The sequence below is a fragment of the Narcine bancroftii genome, chromosome 2, assembly GCF_036971445.1.
Source record: "Narcine bancroftii isolate sNarBan1 chromosome 2, sNarBan1.hap1, whole genome shotgun sequence".
Taxonomy (NCBI): Eukaryota; Metazoa; Chordata; class Chondrichthyes; order Torpediniformes; family Narcinidae; genus Narcine; species Narcine bancroftii.
The window spans coordinates 103,020,320-103,038,013 of NC_091470.1; the positions used below are offsets into that span (position 1 = coordinate 103,020,320).

The 17,694-nt window shown below is 46.1% G+C and overlaps 1 protein-coding gene across 1 annotated transcript; it reads left to right on the forward strand.

Moving 5' to 3' along the window:
- The first annotated feature begins 869 nt into the window (after window positions 1-869).
- LOC138752426 (astacin-like metalloendopeptidase) lies at window positions 870-14,800 on the forward strand. The gene is made up of 9 exons (XM_069915281.1): window positions 870-1,247; window positions 1,349-1,436; window positions 1,533-1,634; window positions 1,951-2,012; window positions 3,062-3,155; window positions 4,628-4,745; window positions 7,239-7,420; window positions 11,302-11,383; window positions 13,750-14,800. Exons 2-9 carry the CDS (start codon window positions 1,376-1,378, stop codon window positions 13,928-13,930), a joined length of 882 nt encoding a protein of 293 aa, XP_069771382.1. The 5' UTR covers window positions 870-1,247; window positions 1,349-1,375; the 3' UTR covers window positions 13,931-14,800.
- The last annotated feature ends 2,894 nt before the right edge of the window (window positions 14,801-17,694 follow it).

The window sequence follows — 17,694 nt, forward strand, 5'->3', positions numbered from 1 at the left end:
GGGTGTAGGTTAATTGGGTGGCCACGGGCTCGTGGGCCGAAATAACCTGTTACTGTGCTGTATGTATAAATTTTTTTAAAAGTTAAGCACTCAGAATATCCAGAAAATATTGTAACTGGAGTTCTCACACAATTCGACACCAAGACATTCGAGCTAATAGGGCAGATGATAAAAAATTAACCAAAGAGGATGGATTTTTAAAACCCCCTTCATCTTCACAGTGAGGGAGTTAAATTATCATTGATTGAGCAACTAAAGAGAAGAGGTTACAGAGGAAGGAAGGGATGAGTTAAAAAGAGGTTTGATTCCAACGATGAGAATTTTAAACCAGAAATGGATACACAGACCCGATGAAATGTTAATTCATTTTCTGCTACTGATGCTTCTTGACCCACTGAGTTCCTGCAGCTTAAAGCTTATCTGGGGTGAAACATGAAAGTTTGCAAATATATCTTTACCTCCTGTGAGACCTGCCGAGTTCCTTCAGTGTTTCTGTGTTTCCATTGCCTATCTGGTCAGGGCGGACTCACAGTTTAGATTCCTTGGCGTCTACCCCAGTTCTGAGCAGGACTTGAATGCGTTTTCTCTGAGGTGAAGGCTTTCACTTCATTGCTGGAGAAGCTATTTATGTTATCTTTCAGAATTCAGAAGTTGAATTCCAAGATATTGTCAGACGAGACAACTCTTTGGTTGTTTGACCTTCGAATGGACGATATTTTCATAATTTTAATGATTACAATGGGTCGGGTCAGCCCAGAGATAAACTTCAAAACAAGGCACATTCAGCACATATTTGAGATTAGGATTCCTGCTCTTCCTTCCATCTCTCTCTCTCCCTCACTCTCTATTTACTTCATCCTATCCTCAAATATCATTTTCCCCCTTCGTCGCCACAACTCTCAGCTGTGTGTACTTTGCACATAAACCTGTTCTGATTCTACTACCTCATCCTGGAGGTGGCAAAGAGAAGAACCGGAAGGATTGTGGGTGAGCTCGACTCATGCAAGGTGTCCACGTACAAGTTCAGAAATATCTCTTCAAGCTGACACCCTTTGTTTAGTGTGGCACGACGTTGGTGTTTGCAGTCACCCTGAGGCAGTTCTGAAAGGGGTAAAATAGCTTCAAGTTCCACAGTTAACAGATGGGAATGGTTTTGATCAGAGTTGGCTGAAGAATTCAAATGCAGCAAAGCCGTTTCAATCAGCTTAATCACAAAAGAGGTCTGGAGGGTTATTGAATGGGTGCAGGTGAGTGGGACTAGCAGAATGATGTTTTGGCACAGACTAGAAGGGCTGAATGGCCTGGTTTCTGTGCTGTTGTTTTCTATGCTTATATTTCCTCATTACAGAGACATTGACTGGTAGTTTCTTGCATCATGGATTCATGTTTCAGAATGCTGAGATTCCTGTACTTCACCTTGCCTCTTGTACAGAGAGGTAAGTCTTTGCATTTGTTTTGTAAGTTGGGTGTGGAATTTTTCTATATTATTTGTCTTGGTTAAATGATGCTTTTAATTCCTTTTGCCACCACAGGGTGGGGAGACATTAATGAGCCAAGCAGCATCGCCCAGCTGGATAATCTTCACGTCAAACCCATGCTTGTGGAAGAGGAGGCGATCGTTAGGATTACCCAGAGTATGTTCCTGACCTTTGTTTGATCCAGTGTAAATGGGGTACGCTATTCTTGGCAGCTGCTGGAGGTGTTTGCTTGATGACTGGAGCAGGGAGCTTTCTTGACTGAGAGAAATCTCTGATGCCCAGCAAATGGAAATGTGCTCTAGAAAAGCACTGGTTGCCTGGGTGTTGCTGTTTAACACCGATTTTCCTGTAGCAAAGCCTTCTCCAGCAGCAGGTGAGCCTTGAGTTGGCGGCTTCCCTCTTGACACTGACAGCTCTCTTTTTACTCTGGGCTGTTGAGTTCAGCTGCTACACTTCCATCTTCTGATTGCAGGTATCCTTCAACGTGAGAAGCCCTGGCAAAACTTCCTTGTTGAAGGCGATATCATCAAACCTGTGAGTTTCTTCCATCTTCCTCCACGTCTTGTGATGTGAGGGTCATAAAGGGAGAGCTTCTGGCATACTGGTCTTCATAAATCAGGGTGATGAGTTCGAAAGTTGGGTTGAAGTTGTACAAGACTTTGGTGAGGCCAAATTTGGAGTATTGCGTGCAGTTTTGGTCACCGCATGACAGGAGGATATTAATAAGATTGAAAGAATGAAGAGAAGATTTACAAGGATGTTGCCAGGTTTTGAGGGTAAGGTTAAACAGGTTAAGACTTTATTCCCTGGTGTGTTGGAGAATGAGGGGAGATTTGATAGTGGTGGACAAAATTATGATGGGTATGGACAGAGTAAATGCAAGTAGGCTTTTTCCACTGAGGATGGGTGAGACAAAAACTAGAGGGCATGGGTTAAGGGTGAAATCTTTAAAGGGAACATTGCAGGGAACATCTTCACACTGGGAGTGTGGACAAGCTGCGAGCTGAAGTGGTAAATGGGGGCTAGATTTCGACATTTAAGGAAACATTTGGTCAGGTACATGGATGGGATGGATATGGTCTTGGTGCAGATCAATGGAACCAGGCAGAATAATATTTCAGCACAGACTAGATGGGGGGGAGGGGCTGTTTCTATATTGTGTTGTTGTATGGTTCCATGTTTCATTGTACCTTGGCTCATTGGGACATGTTCTACATCTCGTGAGATGGGTCAGGAAGAAAGATGGTGCATCACCTTCAGCTGGCACCTCAGCGGATCTATATGCAGCTTGGTGCTGGAGCAGGTGAGGGGATGGGTGGGGATGGGAGCACTCCTTCCTTGTCCGCTATCTCCCTCCCTAGAGGTCAGTATCCACTGATGGCCAGCAGATGCTGTGGGATCCAATGCATTCCTTTTACCATTGATGTGGTCAGGGCTGACTTTGATATCTTGGTCCATGCTTGGAGGGATCCTTGCCCAGCGAATGTGGGCCCTGGGCCCTGCTGTCTGTCCAGAGGGTAGTCACGGTGTGAGATCCTCAGCTCTGTTGGACCATGACCTGGAGCTTCCTCTCCTCTACTCAGCTCTGGTGGAACACAGGGACATCCAAAACCCAAATATGGCACAAGTCGCCAGATGGTGTGGTGAGGATTCCATACGAGATCTCGCCGGAGTACGGTAAGCGGGGAACAAAGTGAGCTGTCTCCAGCTGGCGGTGACGGGCAGTGAAAGTTCTGGCTCACTTGTTGGTGGGGGGGGGGGGGGGGGGATCAGCATGATTAGCATAGTGGTTTGCGCAAAGCCGTTAGAGCGCCAGCGATCAGGACCGGTGTTCGAATCCCACATTGTCTGTAAGGAGTTTGTGCATTCTCCCCATGTCTGTCTGGGTTTTCCCTGGCGGCTCCAGTTTCCTCCCACTGTTTGAAACGTAATGAAAGCTGTAAGTTAATTGGATGTAATTAGGTGAAAGTTCCCCTGTTTCTGCACTGTATCTAAATTTTTTTTTTAATTATTGAATGAACAGGTGGGTGCAGGTGTGGTGTGATGGGGCCAAGGATCCTCTCCCTTCCGACCCCCTCCTTCCTCTGCTGGGTCTCGGTGTAAATCTCTGAGACACTCAGGTTGCAGACTGGCTCCAGGGCCAGTGTAGTGGGTGTTCCTGAGCTGGCAGGCTTCATTTCCTGCTCTTGCACCCCCAAGTGGGAGGCTGTGACTCGCGCTAAGCCCAGAGGCATTGGGAGTGTGCTGGAGACCAGTGAGCACCACCCAGCAGGGTTAGGGACTGCAGTAACTGGAAAGGGCTGAAGTGGCAGTTTGCTGAGAGCTGCCCTGCTGTAATATCCTTGCGACCTTCTGTGGGAGGGAGGCTTTTGCTGGGAAGCCCAGTGTCCGTTGGACGAGGGTGGACTTGTGACCTGTTCCTTTCCTGACCCTGACCCAGTCAAACCTCCTGGCACCCCTGCCACCCCCTCCACCCTTTCAAGGGGTATGTTCTTGCCTAGTCAACTGGATTAAACTATCTGTCATTTCTCACCAACACACTGAAGTCACTGAAGCCTAAGACTGGCCTCATGACATTCAACGCCACTTCATATCCTCTCTGAACTTGTAGATCACCTACATCCACATCCAAGTCCCTCCAGGTTCTGAATCAATTTTCAGATGTTTTATTGTGCAGCATTTGATTGAAAGAGTGTAGACAAGGTTTACAAAGGATGTTGCTGGGTCCTGAGGAATTGAGTTACTGAGGAACGTTCCATAGGTTAGGATTTTATTCCCCGGAGTGTTGGAGAACAAAGGAGATTTGTTTTCAAAATTATGAGGGGTATAGATAGTGAATGCAAGCATACGTTCTCCACTAGGCTTGGGATGAGACAAGAACCTGATGACATGGGTTAAAGATGAAAGAGGAAAAGTTTAAAAGGCATGTTAGGGGGAAATTTCTTCACACAGAGAGTGGTGAATCCAGGCTCAATTTTGACATTTAAGAACAATTTGGACAGGTACATGGATGGGAGGGGTATGGTCTGAAGGCAAGTCAGTGGAACACCGTGGACTAGATGGGCTGAAGGGCCTGTACAGCTGGTTTCGATGGCTCTGTGGATTTGTCTTTTTTCCCAAATACAGACGACATTCTTCTTTTGCTCCAGACGAATGGACCTGGGGTGCCATCAGCCGAGGCTTCGGGGACTTTGAAAAGTTCACGTGCGTCCGATTTGTCCCACACACTGATGAGGAGGACTTCATTTCTATTCAGCCGATTCATGGGTACGGACAGATCCCCAACCCATAAGGTTTGGCCTTTCTGAATGTTCTCTGCTCTGTCCCTGGATGCAGGTTGCTGCCTCTAGTCCTCTGTGAAAGTTCCCCTGGGTGTCACACGTCATTTTTCTGTATTGCTCACAATTAAGGAGAATGAACGAAGGAGTGGATGCAAGGTTTAAGCAGTTCAAATCTGACAGGACCTTTGAACGATATTAAGGCAGCAGGGTATAGATGAGGTCAATGCAAGTAGGCTTTTCCCACTGAGGTTGGGGTTGACAAGAATTAGAGGGCATGGGTTCAGGGTGAAAGGTGAAATTAGAGTGAACTTCTTCATTCAGAGAGTGGTGAGAATGTGGAACGAGCTGCCAGTGAAGATAATGAATGTGGGTTTGATTTAATGAGAACATTGTCTAGGTACTTGCATGGGAGGTGTTTGCTACTCCCGCCCTGGGAAAAAGGTGCTGGCTTATCTATCCCTCTCATAATCTTTTAGACCTCTATTAACTCACCTCTCATCCTTCTTCACTCCAAAGAGAAAAGGCTTAGATCTGTTAATCATGCTTTCCAATCCAGGCAACCTACTGGTAAATCTCCTTTACACCCTCTCCATAGCTTTCACATCTTCCTATAATGAAGTGACTAGAACTGAACACAATACTCCGTGTGGTCTCGCCAGAGATTTATAGAGCTACAGCGTGACATAAAATTAAATTTGGACATACAGCACAGTATTGGCCCTTCTGGCCTACAAGACCATGTCACCCAATTAACCTACAACCCCCATACATTTTGAAGAATGGGAGGAAACCCACACAGACAGAGGAAGACCGTGAAAACTGCTTACAGACAGCACTGGATCCAAACTCTGATTGCTGGGGCTGTAACAGCATTGCACTAACCACTCTGCTAACAGTCTCTTGAACTTAATCTCCGACCAATGAAGCCCAGCATACCATAGGCCTTCTTAACTATCCTATCAACCTGCATGGAAACTTTTAGAGACCAATGGGTTGGGACACTTTCCACACTGTAGGTATGCCTCCTTCAGGTTTGACCTTCCCAAATGCATCACCTCATGCTTATCCAGATTGAAACTCCATCTGCCACTTTTCGCCCAACACTGCATCTTGTCTATATTCTTTTGTAACCTACAACAAGCTTTAATGTTATCCACACCTCCTCCAACCTTCGTGCCATCTGCAAATTTACTGACCCGTCCTTCGCTTCTTCATCCAGGTTATTTAGAAAAAAAACCCACAAAGAGGGGGGGGGGGGGGTGGGGACAGATCCCTGCGGAACTCCACTAGACACCAATCTCCAGGCAGAATATTTTCCGCCCACTACTTTCTACGGGCAAGCCAATTCTGAATCGACATAGCCACGAATCCCATGACTTTCTGAATGATTCTCTCATGGGGATCCTTGTCAAATACCTTACTAAAATCAATATGCATATCTATCTCCCTACCTTCATCAAATTAATTTATTACCTCCTCAAAAAACTCAATTAGGCTTGTGAGGCATAACCTTCCCCTCACAAATCCATGCTGACCATCCCCGAGAAGACTACTTCTCCAAATACTCAGAAATCCTATCCTTAAGAATCCTCTCCAATAGTTTGCCCACCACTGCCAAAAGACTCCCTGGTGTATAATTTCCAGGATTCTCCCTATTACTGTTTTTTCAAACAAGGGGGCCACATTTATTATTCTGCAATCCTCTCACACCTCTCCTGTGGCCAAGGAAGATGCAGAGATCATCACCAAGCCCCAGCAATGTCTTTTCTCCCTTCCCATAGCAACCTGGGATATATCCTGTCCAGTCCCGGGGAACATCAATCCTGATGTTGGTAAGAAGCATAAGACCCAGCTGGGATTGCGTGCCTGGCCTCTGTTCAATCTGAGATTAGTCCTTCAGTTGGCCATTTTCCTGCACTAGCCCCGCCTCCTCTTCTTCTTCTACCTATCTATCTCAAATATGGATGATAGAATATTGATCCTGGAAAGGATCCTGGAGTGGAAGCTTTAATTAAGGCCACAAAGGTGCTGGAGATGAGAAAACAAGCAGCATCCATTGAAAGGAGAGGGCAGGAAGGGCTTGGAACCGAAATGTCAATGCCTTTTGCTTCTTCTGGATGCTGCGTGACCTGCTGAGTTTCTCCAGCACGTTTGCATCCTGCCCTAGACACCGGCGGCTGCAGACTTTCTTGTTTACCTCATGGAAGCCTTAATTAAGTAAATCTTGAATAAAATGCAGGATTAAGAATCTTTACTATTCAATCTATTGAGCTGTTTTTGCAAATCTTTTTGCTTGAAATGATCTCCAGGCGATGAAATCAGATCGCTGCAAGTGCGAGCCACAAGGTGGTGGGTTCTACACCGGCTTCTCGGATTAAGGTGGTTGATGTTTGCATTGCCAGCGTTGTCCACGTCCCAAAGACAATCTCTCCAGGTGATGCTGTCCCAGGTTTGATGATCCTTTGCCTCTGTCTTTCAGGTGTTATGCGCCCGTGGGACGAGTCGGTGGGATGCAGCTCATCTCACTGAACCAGCAGTGCCTGACGAAGGGAAAGGGAGTTGTTGAACATGAGCTAATGCACTCCCTGGGATTCTGGCACGAGCACACAAGGAGCGACCGCGATAAGTACATCAAGATCGGGTGGAAGAATGTGAGACCTGGTAATGTGTTCTTGCCCCTTTCACTTCCTCTTGGCATAACCAGTGTTAACCCTTGCACTGCCAAGTGGCTCTCTTGGCCCTCGGTTTGGGTACAGGTTACTGGAACAGCAGCCAGAGGTGTAGGCTTTTGAACTGAAGACATGATGTCGAATTCCTCCTGGGACTGAGTCTGATTGGTCTAAGGATTGACACTGTCTGCTGGCATTGGCAAAGCCCATCTGTCTGGTTGATTTGGCTCTTAACTAAAGGTAATTAGGTATGTGCTGACTGGAATGAATATCCTTTTGGGAAACAGACCAGTGTATGTAGGGCAGGGGTGGCCAACCTTTTAATTTTTAATTTAGACATACAGCACAGTTTTGGCCCACGAGTACGTACCGGGGATAAAGATTCATTGGGTGACAAGGACTTGTGGACTGAAATGGCCTGATACCGTGCTGTATGTCTAAATTAAAAGGTTGGCCACCCCTGGTGTAGGGGAACACTTTGGGTCCAGTAATCGTAATACCATTGGATTCAATTATGGATAAGGATAGGTCTGGTCCTTGAGTTGAGATTCTAAGATTAATTTTGAGGGAACGAGAAACGATCTGGTGGATAGGGACAGGTTGTTTTCTGGCAATGATGTGTCTGGTAAGTGGGAGGCCTTTAAAGACACAATCTTGAGAGTACAGAGTTAGTATGCTCCTGTCAGGATTAAAGGAAAAGTTAACAGGCATAACGGTTCTCGAGGGATAATGAGAATCTGGTTAAGAAAGTATATAGCAGGTATAGGCAACAAGGAGTAAATGAAGAACCTCAGGAGTATAAAAACAATGCAAGGAAATGAGGAGGGTGGCTTTGGCAGGCAAGGTGAATGAAAATCCTAAGGGCTTCTACAGATGTACATAAGGGACAAAATGAGGGGAGATTTGAAAGAGGTGTACAGAATTATGAGGGGTATAGATCAGAGGTTGTCAACTTTCTTTTCCACAAACATACCACTTTAAGTAACCACAGAGCACTTGTAGCACAGGATGTCACAGGAGCTCTGTGGTTAGTAAGGGATTACTTAAAGTGGTGTGTGAGTGGAATTAAAAGGTTGAGAACCATTGGTAGAGATTAATGCAAGCAAACCTTTTCCACTGGGCATTTCTGAGAGAAGAACTGCAGGACATGGATGTGGAAAATCACTATTACACCGTGATTGGCTGCTATCTCTCTCTGAGATTGATCCTACCCATAATCCCTTGCAGGTTGCCCCTTTCCTTTTGCTCTGATCAGTCAAGGAGGTGGATGGTTGTTTGATGGTGTTAAAAAAGCCTGATTGTTTCACTACTCAGCTTTGTGTGAATTATTGATGGTTAAGGGAACATTTGAGGGAACTTCACACGGAGAGCAGTGGGAGTGTGGAATGAGCTGCCAGCTGAAGTGGTGAGTGCAGGGCTCGATTTTGATATTATAGAAAAATTTGGACAGGAGCATGGATGGGAGGGGTATGGAGCGATTATGGGTGCAGGTCATTGGGGTGAGGAATATAATAGTTTAGCACAAAGTAGATGGGCCGAAAGGCCTGTTTTGCAGCTGTGGTGATCAGTGGTTTCAGCAACATTTGCACTCCATAAACAAGTATTTAGTAAAACTTTCTTGTTATTCCTTACACTTATTTCAATTTAGACAGTAAAAGGCCCTTCTGGCCCACGAGCCCATGCTGCCCAATTGCACCCAATTAACCTGGTCCACTTTGAAAGGTGGAAGAAAACCAGAGCACCTGGAGGAAACCCATGCAGACACAGGGAGAACGCACCAACTCTTTACAGACAGTGACAGATTTGAACCCCGGTTCGCTGGCGCTGTTACAACGTTGTGATAACCAGGTGATCCACCACAAACCATGTAAGCTTCATTTCCCCAACAAGTCTTTCTCTTCCTCAATCTGTGCTTATCTAATCTTCCTTTAAATATGACCCTCGGTTACTCCCACTGGGAGGGAACGCCTTGTGCTCGGTGCAGAAATTCCTCCTGAATTCCCTTGGGTACCCGCACTTTTTTTTTGGAGGAAACTGGAGCACCCGGAAGAAATGCACGAAGGTTCAATACAGCGAGAACGTACAGACTCCTTACAGACAGTGGGGAATTCAATCCCATGTCACTAGGTTGCCTTCATCTCCATCCACAGTTGTTGCTACCCTGGAGCCAACATATTAATAGATTTATCTCACAAACTACCAGATTCAAGGACAGTTTTTTTTTCTGTTGTTATCAGAGTACTGGACAAACCTTGTATTTGTGAAATGACTGTACTCTGGATTGTGTTTCCTGCTGGGCTATGCATGGTCTGAGCAGCTGGACTGCCCACTCTATCTTGGTACAGTAAAACCCCTGTTATCCAGAATTCAAGCAACCTGCAAAAGAAAGCAAAAAATAAATAGGAAAAAAATACAGAAGTGAAAAACTGGCATGCCTCGTTGTTAGTTCGCCAATCACGTAACCTCAGGCAACCGGAACATTCACTTATTTGGCATTTACCAAATCCCATAGGTGCCAAATACCAAGAGTTTTACTGTTCACCTGTCAATGAAGAAGCAAAGATCATTCTGCCCAATTCATTCAATGTTGAAAAGCAAAGGTAGAAATTAAAATGTGTAGATGCAGGATTTGGGAAGCTTGGTTAACAGAGGCTTTGAAGGTTTGATCAGGGAGAGATAGAAGAATCTGTCAGTATTGGAAACCAGTATTGATTGAGTCAATTGAGGTTAATAGAAGATAGAGAAAATAAGGTGGGAAAAGGGACTTGGTTTGAGGAGAATCCTTAAACCTTTTGTGTGAGTTGGAGGTTAACAAAAAAGAGTATATCCTTTCAAGGATCAGAGGGTCAATTGATGTGTGGAGCCTAGGAGTTGAGCTGGGCAGTGAGGTAAAAAGCATGTCAAATGATACAGCTGGAAAGTTGGGCAGAGTGATGACAGGCAAGTGAATCGGGGAGGACATGTGGTACAAGGGGCAGTGACCTGGGGAGCATTGATGTACAGGAGACCTTGGGCTTTTGGGAAGTGGTGATGCTGGTTCAACTGCATGGTGTAATTTGTCCAGTTCTGGCCACTACACCATGGGAAGGATGTGGTAGCGATAGAGAGAGTGCAGAAGAGATTCACAAGGATGTGGCCTGGATTGGAGTTGCAAAGAGAGATTGGAGAGCCTGAAGTGTAAAGGCTAAGAGATGTCCTTGTGGAGGTTTGTACGTTTGAGAGGAAAAGGTGAAATAAGTAGTCAGTTTCCCCCCCCCCCCCCCCCCACCCCCTCCCCAAGAGATGAGAGTCTGGAACCAGAGGGCACAGTTGAAGGTGAGAGGGGAAAAATTCAAGGAGATCTGAGGAGATCTGGGATGAGCTGCAGGGAAGTGGTACAACTCCATTGCTTAAACGGTATCTGAACATGGACTGGTACTTGGAAAAGACACAGGCAAATACCAGCCTGTGGTGGCAAACAATTGGTGCAGATGGACATCACAGTCAACTTGGAGGAGCTGGGCTGCAGGGCCTAATTCTATGATGGATAGGGCAGCACAGTAAGTGTAGTGGTTGATGTGATGCTATTTCAGTGCCGGTGACCAGGGTTCGAGTCCACCGCTGTCTGTAGGGCGTTTATACATTCCCCTTGTGACCTACATGATTTTCACTCAGATGCTCCTTTCCTCCCACCCTCCAAAACGAACTGGGTTGGAAATTCGTTTGGGTGTAATTGGGCAGCATGGGTTTAAATGGCTGGAATTGACTGTAAATAATTTTTTAAAAGCATAAACAAGGACAGTGAAATTTAACTCACTTTTATTTGGATTCATTCCTGTTATTCAGGAATATCTGGGCTCTGATGAGTTGATTCCTGCCATGTGCCTGTTTCAGGTTATGAACATAATTTCTTGAAGAAAAACACCAATAAGTTGAAGTCCAAATATGACTATGGTTCCATCTTGCATTACAGCAGGTAAGAGGAATGGTCTGAGTGGTTTCCAAGACCCCGCTCCTGCATTGAATGTTTGGATTTAATGGCCCTTACTTAGAATCTGATCCCTCTCTACTTCGGTTTCTCCTGTGACTCATTTCGCTTGTGCATCTCACCAGCACCCACTGGCCCAGGTTACCTGTGTGGTGTGGTCCTCCCTGCCCTGACCCTGCCTGATCTCTAAGCCTCCATTGCTGGCCAGCTGCGTACTGGTGAGGCTGCATCTGGAGTACCGCGTGCAGTTCTGGTCTCCTTACTGGAGGAAGGATGTGCTGGCTTTGGAGGCGGTGCAGAGGAGGATCACCAGGTTGATTCCAGGGATGAGGGGGTTAGCCCATGAGGAGAGATTAAGTCGTCTGGGGCTGCACTCGCAAGAATTTAGAAGAATGAAAAGTAATCTTATAGAAACATACAAGACTATGCAAGGCATAGATCAGATAGAGGTAGGCAAGTTGTTTCCATTGGTGGGGGAGACCAGAACTAGGGGGCATAGCCTCAAGATTCAGGGTATTACATTTAGGATGGAGATGAGGAGGAGCTGCTTTTCCCAGAGGGTGGTAAATCTGTGGAATTTGCTGTCCATTGAAGGAGTGGAGGTGACCTCAGTAAATATATTTAAGACAAGGTTGGATAGATTTTTACATAGTAGGGGATATGAGGAAAAGGCAGGTAGGTGGAGATGAGCCTATCATCTGATTAGCCATGATCTCATTGAATGGCAAAATGAGATGGCCGATTCCTGCTCCTATATCTTATGAATCTCACCGCTTCCTGCACCAGAGGAGGTGCCTCACACCAAATCCTGCAACACCTCTTTTCCTCTGCACCTCTTCTCTTTCCAATCGACCCTGGTCACTTCAGCATGCTTCTCCTCTCTGGTCAACCCTGGTCACCCCTGGTCACTTCAGCATGCTTCTCCTATCTGGTCAATCCTGGTCATTTCAGCATGCTTCTCCTCTCTGGTCAACCCTGGTTACTTCAGCATGCTTCTCCTCTCTGGTCAACCCTGGTCACTTCAGCATGCTTCTCCTCTCTGGTCAACCCTGGTCACTTCAGCATGCTTCTCCTCTCTGGTCAACCCTGGTCACTTCAGCATGCTTCTCCTCTCTGGTCAATCCTGGTCACTTCAGCATGCTTCTCCTCTCTGGTCTACCCTGGTCACTTCAGCATGCTTCTCCTCTCTGGTCAACCCTGGTCACTTCAGCATGCTTCTCCTCTCTGGTCAACCCTGGTCACTTCAGCATGCTTCTCCTCTCTGGTCAATCCTGGTCACTTCAGCATGCTTCTCCTCTCTGGTCTACCCTGGTCACTTCAGCATGCTTCTCCTCTCTGGTCAATCCTGGTCACTTCAACATGCTTCTCCTCTCTGGTCTACCCTGGTCACTTCAGCATGCTTCTCCTCTCTGGTCAACCCTGGTCACTTCAGCATGCTTTTCCTCTCTGGTCAACCCTGGTCACTTCAGCATGCTTCTCCTCTCTGGTCTACCCTGGTCACTTCAGCATGCTTCTCCTCTCTGGTCTACCCTGGTCACTTCAGCATGCTTCTCCTCTCTGGTCTACCCTGGTCACTTCAGCATGCTTCTCCTCTCTGGTCTACCCTGGTCACTTCAGCATGCTTCTCCTCTCTGGTCAACCCTGGTTACTTCAGTATGCTTCTCCTCTCTGGTCAACCCTGGTCACTTCAGCATGCTTCTCCTCTCTGGTCAACCCTGGTCACTTCAGCATGCTTCTCCTCTCTGGTCAACCCTGGTCACTTCAGCATGCTTCTCCTCTCTGGTCTACCCTGGTCACTTCAGCATGCTTCTCCTCTCTGGTCAACCCTGGTGACTTCAGCATGCTTCTCCTCTCTGGTCAACCCTGGTCATTTCAGCATGCTTCTCCTCTCTGGTCAACCCTGTTCACTTCAGCATGCTTCTCCTCTCTGGTCAACCCTGGTCACTTCAGCATGCTTCTCCTCTCTGGTCAACCCTGGTCACTTCAGCATGCTTCTCCTCTCTGGTCAACCCTGGTGACTTCAGCATGCTTCTCCTCTCTGGTCTACCCTGGTCACTTCAGCATGCTTCTCTTCTCTGGTCAACCCTGGTCACTTCAGCATGCTTCTCCTCTCTGGTCAACCCTGGTCATTTCAGCATGCTTCTCCTCTCTGGTCAACCCTGGTCACTTCAGCATGCTTCTCCTCTCTGGTCAACCCTGGTCACTTCAGGATGCTTCTCCTCTCTGGTCAACCCTGGTCACTTCAGCATGCTTCCTTTCAGAGTGAGCAGCTCTAAACGTGGTGGCTACCTCTGTGCAAACCTTGCCATTGTTAACCGGCACCGTGCTTCGATTGTGCATTTGCCCAATTTTAGGTCGGCATTTTCCAGGAACGGACAGCCAACCTTGACACCACTGATGGAGACAGATGCTGTCATTGGCCAGCGGGTTGGCTTGAGTGAGCTGGACTTGCTGAAGGTTAACCGGCTCTACAACTGCTCTGCACCTCTCAAGACCCAGGCAAAAAGCAAGACCCCGAGGAACCAGTGCTTTTGAGGGAATGTGTAACCCCCTTCGAAACAGAAATTATTGATTCAACCACCCTCCCCCCCCCCCCCCCCCCCCACAACACTCATGACAGCACTGACACCAATTTCACCTGTGTTGCCTCTGTTCAATCTCATGGACCAGGGTTTACAAACTGCTAGCAGATTCCATTGTGTGGTTTGTTTGACAGTTCCCTTACTTGTGGGAGGAGAGGGAAGGACTGCAAGCTTTTTTTTTTGCCAAGAATAGAAACAGGAGATTGTTGTTAGCTCACATAGTAGAGCTGCAAATTACTTTTACAGCCCTTGAATCAGACCAAAAGGTGTCCTTCAGTGTGAATCTCAAATGTAGATTAAAGTACATGGGGAACTCTCTGGGATTTGTACTTGAGCAATGGAATCTGTCATTTTGTTTCTCCAAAGCATTGCTGATTAAACTTTATTTTGTGCATAATTTGGCAGCCATGACCCAATGGTAAAGGGGTGTGGGCCAACACAAGGTGTAGTCCCTATCTGACTCCAGTAACCATCTCACACAGCAACTCTGACAAACACCAGGCTGGTTATTCCCTGACAGCCTGCCTGGTTTAGTGATGTGGGGGATACATAATGGGGAGTGCTCTCTGTAGTTGATCAGTAATGTACCTCAAACCGGTGAATAAATCCATTCTAGGGAATGGAACTCCAGGCAAAGCTGGTTGTGCTGTGACTCTTTGGTTGAAGTGTCAGATCAATGTCCTTCCCGTCTGCTCTCTGGATAAAAAAAACAAATAATTTAAATAAGTTTTTAAAAGCGCCGAATAGAGACAAAAAGGGCCTAAAAACCTTCGGAAAATGGCAGGTGTCACATTTGTGGCCCGAAATGTGAAGTTAATAAAACATTAAACACAAGTTTTATCAGGTAAACTTCTCAGTGGCTTTATTTTCCCGTTTCCTTTGTTCTCCTGCTTGTGTTCTTATCTCTCTCTCATACCACATGACTTCCTGTACATCTCATACATATTCATTATCATGACATCCCTCCTTTAATCAGAAATAAACTTTACCTTCATTTACCAATATCCCTCGGAAACATACAAACATCGTAACTAATGGTAATACTATAACTCAACTACATAAAATTTACTTCCTACAGCACTCATACATGCACTTTATGATATAAGATTAAAATACTGTCCCAAAGTTCTTATTAAAACTATGGCACAAAGTCTTCGTATCGTTTGGGCACTTTCCGGTTTCGTTTCGGCCTGCCTGCGATATTGTCGTCGCTTCTCGGTTGTTCACTCTCAGCGTCGGACATACTGCTCGCCACGGCTTCGGGTGTTTCTGGCGCTCTAGTCACTTCATCAGGAGTGCTGGTAACTGCCTCTGGAACATCATCAGGTCTCTCAGTTTCAGCATCTCGTATTGGCCTTTCAACCTCTTCGCTCGATGTATCTCTGGACTGGTACCTTTTTACACCTGAGACATTTCTCTTATACAGGACTCCAGTCGGAGACTTGACTGTCACCATACTGCCACTTCTGGATACGACAGTATAGGGTTGATGGTAATAAGGTGTATCTAGCTTACCACCAGTTTCATGCCTCACTAGAACATTATCTCCTGGCATGATGTCTGAGTACTTGGCTCCACGTTTCGAATCTGTGTACAGCTTTGCTGCACCTTTCTTTTCAGCATCGTGGTCCCTCATCTCCTGATCGTCTCGGATTTCCTTTATTTCTGGCATTTTTGTGCGGATTTTTCTCCCAAAAAATGCTTCTGCAGGACTTTTTCCAGTGGTTGCATGAGGCGTTGCTCGATAGACAGCCACATAAGATAGCAATGCTTCTCGCCAATTTTGTCCTTCTGCGTGTGCAATCCTCAATCGTTTTTCAATGGACTGATTTTGTCTCTCTACTTCTCCGTTGGCTTGCGGCCATTTTGGAGTTACTTTATGATGGTGGATACCTGTGGTCCTCATGTATTCCGCAAATGTCTCTGAAATGAATTGTGGACCATTGTCAGAGTATAATGTAACAGGTAATCCATATCTTGCGAATATCTCTGCTAATGCTTGTATTGTTTTTTCAGTGGTTGTGGACTTCAACACCACGTACTCATAGTATCTGCTGTAGTAATCTATCACTACCATAATTGATTCACCCGTCGGTAAAGGTCCAAGAAAATCAACAGCTACGTCGATCCATGGTCCTGTCGGAAGTTGCGTACTCCGGATCGGTTCTGGCGGATTACTCCTACTTGTGATTTGACATCCATGACAAGTTTTAACAAATTTCTCTGCGTCTTTATCACAACCTGGCCACCATACCTTGGTCCTGAGGTTTTGCTTGGTACCAACAATACCTAGGTGTCCTTCATGCGCTAAGGATACGATCTTCGGTCTCAATCTTTGCGGTATCACCAATCTGCAACCTCTTAATACACACTGTCCGATGCAACAAAGTTCGTCTCTAATGGGAATGTAAGCCTTGTGAGTACACTTGTCCCATTGTCCACTCTGTATGCATTCTCTTACTTCCATGAGTTCTGGATTACGTTCGGATTCTCTCTCGACTTCCTTCGTAGTCACAGCTTTCGGTGTCACCTGAATAGCTACGAAGCGTACAAAGCTCTCTGTTTCTGTTCCCAATTCTGACTTGGATTGTGGACCACCATCCTTCACCAATCTGGACAGCGGATCTGCAATGTTTGCTTTCCCTGCAGTGTGGATTACTTTATATTTGTAGGGTTGTAGTCTGAATACCCATCTCTCTATTCTGGCACATGGTTTGGATCTAGGTACATAGATCACCTCTAATGGCTTATGATCTGTGATGAGTTCAAATTCAATGCCATATAAATATGCATGGAACCTCTCACAGGCCCATATAAGTCCGAGTGCTTCTTTCTCTGTCTGAGAGTATCTTCTTTCCACATCTGATAATGATCTGCTGACATAGGCAATGATTCTTGGTCCTCCATCATGCATCTGGACCAACACGGCTCCTAAACCAACCGGGCTGGCATCCGCTATGACTTTGGTTGATGCCGCCGGATCGTAATATCCAAGAGTTTTTGCATCTGTCAGGCTTTGCTTCAGCGCTGTGAACGCTTTCTTCTGCTCAGATCCAAAATGAAATGGTACACCTTTCCTGGTTAGTTTCCTTAGTGGTTCTGCCACTGTAGCGAAATTAGGAATGAACTTTGCACAAAAATTGACCAATCCCAGGAAACTCCTCACCTCTGTTGCGTTCTGAGGTGCACGTGCCTCTGCAATAGCTTTCACCTTGTCCTCTGCAGGGTTTAGTCCTTCCCGTGTAAGTCTGTGTCCCATGAAGTCCATTTCTGACACACCGAACTGGCACTTGTTTCCATTCACGGTAAGGCCTGCCTCCTGTAGTCTAGATAGTACACGCCTCAACCGTTTGTCATGCTCTTCCTTCGTTGGTGCATGGACTATGATGTCGTCAGAAATGTTGGCAACTCCAGGAATGCCTTGAATCACTCGATGGATTTCATACTGGTAGATCTCAGAAGCTGCATTAATTCCAAATGATAGTCTCTTGTAATGATACAATCCACAGTGAGTCACAAATGTTGTTACATCTCAGGAACCTGGATCCAGCTCTAATTGATGATAGCCCCATTTCAGATCAATTTTTGAGAATACCTTGCTGGTAGTTAGTTCTTGAAGTATTTCCTCCACTGTTGGTATAGGGTGTCGTTCTCTAATTATAGCTTCATTGGCCATTCTCATGTCAACACATAGTCTTATGTCACCCTTTGGTTTGG